Here is a 7139-nt window from a genome sequence, read left to right as displayed (position 1 = left end):
CATAGCTTGGTGAAAGAACTTGGTGTTTCTTTCTCCTTCCCGTAGCCAGTTGACCCTGGCTTTTTGTTTCCACAGGATCTCCTCCTGTTTCCTCCGCTCTTCTAGTTGACTTATTATGACTGCTTCTTCTTTACATCTTTCCTCCGTTCGTCCTTCTATAATTATGCTTTGTTGTGTTTCTTCCATTTCTTTTTCTCCTCCAGTATATTCCCAAATTCTTCTTTATTCCATTTCTTTATTTTCCCTTTCCATTCTTTGAGCTTTAGCTGGAAGGTGTGCATCTTTCCTTTTCCTTTTAGTGTACTTTGAGTCCACCATTCCTCTGTTTTTAGTAAGAATTAAGGGTTCATGAGCCAAAAGGCCTCAAACCTGAATGGTTTTTTACCTGAGTTTTTCTTGATATCTATTTCCAGCCTTATCGGCCAATGATCTGAGCCTATTGCGGGCATTATTTTTGCTTCCACAAAAACATCCCGGTTCATAATTTGTTCTGATAAAAGGAATCTGTCTAATCTAGAAGCTATTTGATTTCTTCCCCCTCTTCGATTGTTCCATGTATAAATACCATTAATTGTTGGTATATCCACCAACCTCTGTTCTGTAATCATCTCATTAAATGCCTCCATATTCTGATCTAGTCTTCTTATGCCACCTTTATTTTCATCTGTAGTTCTAATCATATTAAAATCTCCTCCTACTATCCAGGGTGTTCCAGGGGAGATCCTTCTAGCAGCTTGCACGTTCTTAAGAAAAGTTTCTCGATCTCTTGGTATGTGCGGTCCATAGACTCCTGAAATGAGGATTGTTTCCGCCAATCCTTCTATTCTGAACAACCTAGTGAGGATTCTGGGAAGGCTTATCCAGTTTTCAAATATTATCTCCTCAGGGTTCCATATGATTGCTAGGCCCCCTGCTGTACCACTCGCATCTTGGCCCATTACCTCATATTGCATTCTTAGTTTTTTAATTATTCCTTCCAGTTGTTGCGAGCTAATTTTCGTCTCTTGGATTATCATGATACCAGGTTTGTCTTTCTTCAGCCTCTCTTTTAAATACCTCTGCTTTCCTTTACTGTTGAGGCCCCTAATATTCCAACTTGTGACTATCATTTAAAACTTCTTTGATGGTTGTTGGAAAACCTCTGATAGGGGTATAACCCTACCTGAGTTGACCAGGATTTCTCCTACCGCTTGTATAGTCTCATTTAGTGTTCTTCTACCTCTCTTTCTGCCCCCCTTGCCAGTACTGTCCATTCCCAAGCTGTGGCTTGCTTGTGCCCCTGTTTGGTCTGTTTGGTTTTCCGAGGTGCTGCCTTTCTTCTCCTTGTATTTTTGGAATGTTTCTTTATATAATTGTTTCTGAGTTTCCGGGATAAATCTCTCATCAAGATTTTTCCATTCCTGTAGCAGTTTCCTCATGATTCTTTCCTCCTCATTCCCACTGTCCTTTTGTGATTCTATCCCTGTCTGGGCTTGCTCTATTGTTATCTCCAGGCTTTCCCCTACCCCTTCTTCGGCCTCCCTGATGTTAGCTGTGTCTTTATCCTTTGTCTCTTTAATAATTTCCATTGGCTCATTCTCATTGTCATCTTCTTCAATCATTTTTCCTGCGTTCTCTTCTTCATCCTCCTGTAGGGCCTGGAATTTATTTTGACTTTCAACTATTACAGGTTTCTCTTGTTGTTGTATCCTTATTCCTTCCTTGCCTGATTTTTTCCTCCTATGGACCTCCTGGAAGCCCAATTCCCCAGCATCTTCTCTCTCTGCCCTCCTTTGTTCTTCTTCTTGTTTTCTTGATATTTCCTCTTCTTTGTTTAAAGGGCACTGCTTGTAAAGATGCCCGTATTCATGGCACCTTCTGCACCTGAAAGGTATGTGTTCATAATCCATTGGTTGCTGCCATATCTCATCATGGTATTCTAGCTCTATATATTCAGGCAGTGGCTCTGCTATATTCATATAGACGCATATCCTTGCATAAGATGTGTACTTCCCTCTTTTTGTTGACTCAGCTACTTTGACGAAGGTCCCAATTGTATTACCGATCCCTTCCAGAATGTCAGGGTCCCAGAACTCCACTTGTAGGCCAAATAATCTGACCCAAATGGGTGCTGCTAACATTTTCTCATTGTCTGGGTTATACCTTTCTTCCCAATGTCTCATGAACAAGCTGACATTATTCATAAAGTATGGTCCTTCTTCAAATGTTCTTTCCTTGTCTTCCAGGTTTGCAAATATCACTGTGAAGAATCCTTTCGCTCCTAGTTTTAGATCTATATGCCCTTTTGGCTTCCATCTTTGTTGTATCCATTTTACTAGGTCCTTTTATGATGGCCAAAACCCTACAAAATTGCATATCAAGGCACGATCTCTCATATAGCATCTATAATCTTCAAGTTTTTTATTGGGTATTGCATACCTTGGTTTCTTCTGTGCCCTTGGTAGGCATCGACCTCTTGTCTTGGTTTGCCAATTGTTCCCTAGTACTAGTGCATCTTTGTTACTCTCCTTTGGGTTTCTCTGCATTCCGCTCCCGCTTGCTTCACCTGCCGTTATATTTTTGTAGAAGGGGATCTCTCCCCTCCCCTGCCTACTTTCCATGGTTTCCTTCAGCTCTGTCTTGTGTTTTTTATCCCCTACCTCGTGTTATAGATTCGTAGCTCGTACTTGTTTGCAGAGGGATTACCCTTCTGCTTTTCCCCGCTATTGTCTCCCGTTCTCTTCAGCTTTTGTAAACCCTAAGATGTCAAACCCTTGCCCTGCCTTCCTTGTTCACCGCTCTGCGCTCCATCCCCCTTGATCAATATGGATATGGTTGATTTTACTTCATGTCGCAGACATCCATTTTAAACATTATTTCCAGAAACAAGTTAAGAATAAATTGAAAAAAATTGTAGATTGGTTAGTTTTTTTTTTGCCATAGTTTACCTATAAGACTTTTTGGAGAGTTTTTTGACACATTTTCGGGTCAATATTTCCCAAAATCAAGTAGTGACTTGTTGAAATCACAAGTTTGAGTTGTGAACTCTTGAAAATCGAGTGCCCTTTCAACTTATTGAATTCATATATGCAATCAAAAACTTAGTTTAAACCACAAAATTGAAGATTTGACCCAAAAAAGAAATTCTACCAAAAGCTCTAAAGCAATTAATAGTGAGACAATATAGAATTAACTACTTCATATGTCCTTATTTAATTAACAATTCTCTACCATCTTAATAGTTCTACTATTTTACACTATAAATTGCCATATGTAAGCTCGTTGGTGTTCATTAGAGGTTGGTGTTCATTAGAGCTCCTCTAGCAAACAAAATCATTGAAAAGTTAAAAAAAACAAAAAACAAAAAGTATGAAAAGTTTTACAAAAGCCTAAATCTAAGTCACCTGAAATAGAGATCCAACTGCTTTTATGGATTGAAGAATCAAATATCAAGAGAGGAAATTCTATCCAAAGAAAAGATAACCGTAAAATAATGTCTTTTTTCTCCTAAATTTGAGAAACAAATACTATATATAAAGAAACTTTTTATCTGTGTTTTTTTCAAATTATCCTCTTATTATTGGTAATCTTGCCTTCCACCATTGAAATATTATGCCTTAATGACCATATTGAACACTTGTGAATCCTCTCATTTCCCTAAAAACTTTTGCACTTGGTTCTGTTGTTGTTCTTCCACGGTTGTTCACCAATTTATTAACTATGTAAGAACTACTCAACACAACACTTCAATTCCCTCACCACACATTTGCTTCTTAGGTTAATAGATGGTGATTTGTTGTCCATCATAAATCCGGGTTACCATAAAATTATGTTGTTGTCCATCTTGCTTCCACTTAAATGTCATTTGTTATTATTTTTTTTTCTTTTTTTTTTTTTGTGGTCCAATATTCCTCATGTACATGCAAATAATCTCAATAAAACTTTATTATTTCAGTTATTATTGGAGATGTATGCTTGAAATTGTATGACTAGATTTAGGTGAAAAGACCATTTTCTCTATAAGTTAAATTGTGTATATATAGAATATTTCAATTTAGGTCATAAAAAAAATATTTCACCATACACATTAAAAGAATACATTTTATTGATATATTGTTCATAATAAAAAATTATTGTAAATTTTCCATGTATATATATATATGGAAGTAATTTTGAATACACAATGAGTAAAAGTTAAATTTTGTATATATAAAATATGTCAATTTAGGTCATAAATTTTTTGTTTCACCATACACATTAAAAGAGTAAATTTTATTGATACATTGTTTATAATAAAAATTTATTATGTAAATTTTCCATGTCTATATATATATATATATATATATATATATATATATATATATATATATATATATATATATATATAATCTTGAATATACAACTAGTAAATTTCTTTCCTTTTTTTTCTGTATAATTTACAGAGTGATAATGTCCAACCCAAACTATTTTATAATTATACTTTCCATTCAAAACTTACAACATAGTATACACATCTTATGCACATCTTATGGAAATGCAATTGAAGGATTAGACATTGCGTTGCTTTGCCTGGTCTATAAGAAGAGCATCAAGAGGGCCTTTTCCATGAAAATCTTGGCTCGTATAGTCAATTACATACTCCCCAGCTTTAATAGCCTTGTACAGGCTAGGATGGGCTTCATCGATCAATTTAGGGGCGGCAACAATCAACACATCAGAATGTGGCATAAAAAACATGATGATTGACATTCGACTCAGATTTGTATTGGCCACTACCCAGTGGTCGGCACTCTTGTATTTCCCATTGCTTATTATCTTCCATAAGATAATTCTTCTACCATTTTATATAACATTATGCAAAGGTTTAACCGATGTAACTATTCTAAGAACAATTTATGAAGTTTAGTAGCAGAATTAATATTTATTCTCTTTTTATTATTATGAAATTTCCCTTTGTATTTCCCATTGCTTACTATCTGCCATTAGATAATTCTTCTACCATTTTACAAACACTATGCGAAGGTTTAACCAATGTAACTATTCTAAGAACAGTTTGCCAAGTTTAGTAGTTAGTTGGTATTAGAAGATTAGTAGTTAGTTGGTATTAGGAGCAGAATTCATATTTATTCTTTCTTTTTATGGGATTTCCCTTTGTATCTATTTAACTGACAATTGTGTGGGTTTTTTTCCTGTTTAGATGACTATTGTGGTTGTTTTCTTTTAGAATCGACGTTTGTGTTCAGCCACTAAATGGCCCAGTTTTTTACTGTTTTCTTTTCCAAAAATAAAACTGACTCAATCTTCAACGTTCCTGCCAAATTGTATACAAGTTAATATTCTAAATTGAAACCTTACTTAAAAAATCCAAAGTGAAATCCCTTATTGATAATTTGTTGCATGTCAATATGACTATAATAACATTTAGAGAGGGTATTAATGAGACTACCTACCCCATTTGCATGGAGCCACCTTCTGCCCCTTTTACTCAATAGCTATCACCGAGGAAAAATAGTAATCAAGCTACATGAGACCATGGTGTTAGGCTCTAAAATATGAAATCATGTAAGTGAATTATGAGATGTGAAACAATTTTAGTGAATTGAAATATAAAATAGAAGTAAAATATGCTCAGGAGAGCATATTGCATGAATTTAACATTAAAAAAAAGGAGAGTATATGGAATGAATTGCATTAAAAAAGGAGGCTTGCACATACACTCAATTTCTCTGTCAGAGAAAGAATGAATGAATTTTGCTTCGATTCAACAAATTTTGCTACATCTATACACGCTAACTACTAATTTCTACTTTTCTTGTATGACGACATGTAACTTAGGCTCAACTTCCAATCCCTCTAATAAGAAGACATCGGTAAGTAGCCTGGAGTTGTGAGGCTAGCTAAGTAATCTTGGAAAGGATCACTGCTCGAGGGGGGATGTATTTGGTCTAATTGTGGGAATGGGTTTTTTAGAATATCGAAGTGAAAGGTGAACATTGATTGGTTCAAAGCAACATTCTCCTACTGTTGTTGTTGCTGCAACATCAATTCTTCCAACCTACAACTTCTCTGCACTTTTTTTTAATCGGATTTAAGATCATGCAACAATTGCATGGAACAACTTGAATCGGTGAGAAAAATAGGAGGAATTAAATATGTTGAATCATAATTTTTCTTGTGATTAGGCAGAGAGTTGAAAAATGGGACAAGTTCTAGAAGGTCCATTGGAGCACTATTGGCATTTGAAATGTTCAAATTCTGCTAAAAAATGGTGTTTGAGTTGTAGCTCATGGAAGTAATGGCATAAGTTCTTGAATCATGGTTAGAGATCATTTTACAATTCGGAGAGGGGGCAGATTTCATTGAATCTTGTGAAGTTCTTTCTGAATGCTCAATGTTTGAGTTCATTATAGTATTCCCAGTGGGTAGTATTCCTCACACCTTTTCATTAATTTCTTCATGGAATTGTTCCATTGCTTCTTCCGAGGATCACTCTTTCTCCTTAGCTAACTTCTCCGCACTGCTCTTCTTGTTGTATATTCAACAAAGTACCCAATCATCCAACTATAACAAGAAGCAATTTCATCATCCGAAATATGGATAACCCAAAAGAGAAAATAAAGGATTTTGAGCTAAATTTACATCACTGAAACCCATCACAAGCCCTCATTTTTAAATTGGACTGAGGAACAAAAATAATATTTGATATTTATAGTTTTCCTTATTGAAAGCCTCAGGATTAAATTAAAAAAACCCTTGATTTCTATAATATAGAAAACAACCCCTTGTTTCCCAAATTGATTTTTCCTAGATACATTCATCCTCTAGAGTCTACCTGGTCTGGGCCCTGTCATGACTAGGCCATAATGTCATCCAAACTGACAGGTGTTTTAAGCCAAACAACACTTACAATGTGTTATCGGGAAATCTAGTGTCTATGCAGAGCTGCTAGTCCCACTAAGACGGGTAGCTATCTTAGAAACAAATAGATTAAAGTTACTTTCATTTTCCTTTATGAGAAGTAGATAGGAGAAGATCAAAGAATACCAACCTCAATCCTTTGCTCGGTTCTTTGCTTGTTCCTTCTCCTCACCGACCGGTCTTTGCTGCTTCTCCCTTGACCACTCCGCTTCAAAGAGTACTTGTAAAGTCAAAGCAACATA

General features: G+C 35.5%; 1 protein-coding gene across 1 annotated transcript; it reads right to left on the bottom strand.

Moving 5' to 3' along the window:
* Window positions 1–338: 338 nt before the first annotated feature.
* Window positions 339–938, bottom strand: LOC149238550 (uncharacterized). The gene has a single exon (XM_089369601.1). It carries the CDS (start codon window positions 936–938, stop codon window positions 339–341), a length of 600 nt encoding a protein of 199 aa, XP_089225727.1.
* Between the last annotated feature and the right edge of the window lie 6201 nt (window positions 939–7139).

The sequence above is a fragment of the Pinus tabuliformis genome, chromosome 8, assembly GCF_031772625.1.
Source record: "Pinus tabuliformis cultivar Carrire ecotype Pingquan chromosome 8, CPIR1, whole genome shotgun sequence".
Classification (NCBI taxonomy): domain Eukaryota; kingdom Viridiplantae; phylum Streptophyta; class Pinopsida; order Pinales; family Pinaceae; genus Pinus; species Pinus tabuliformis.
Note: the sequence above shows the minus strand (reverse complement) of the source record. Positions and strands in the feature narration are given on the sequence as shown.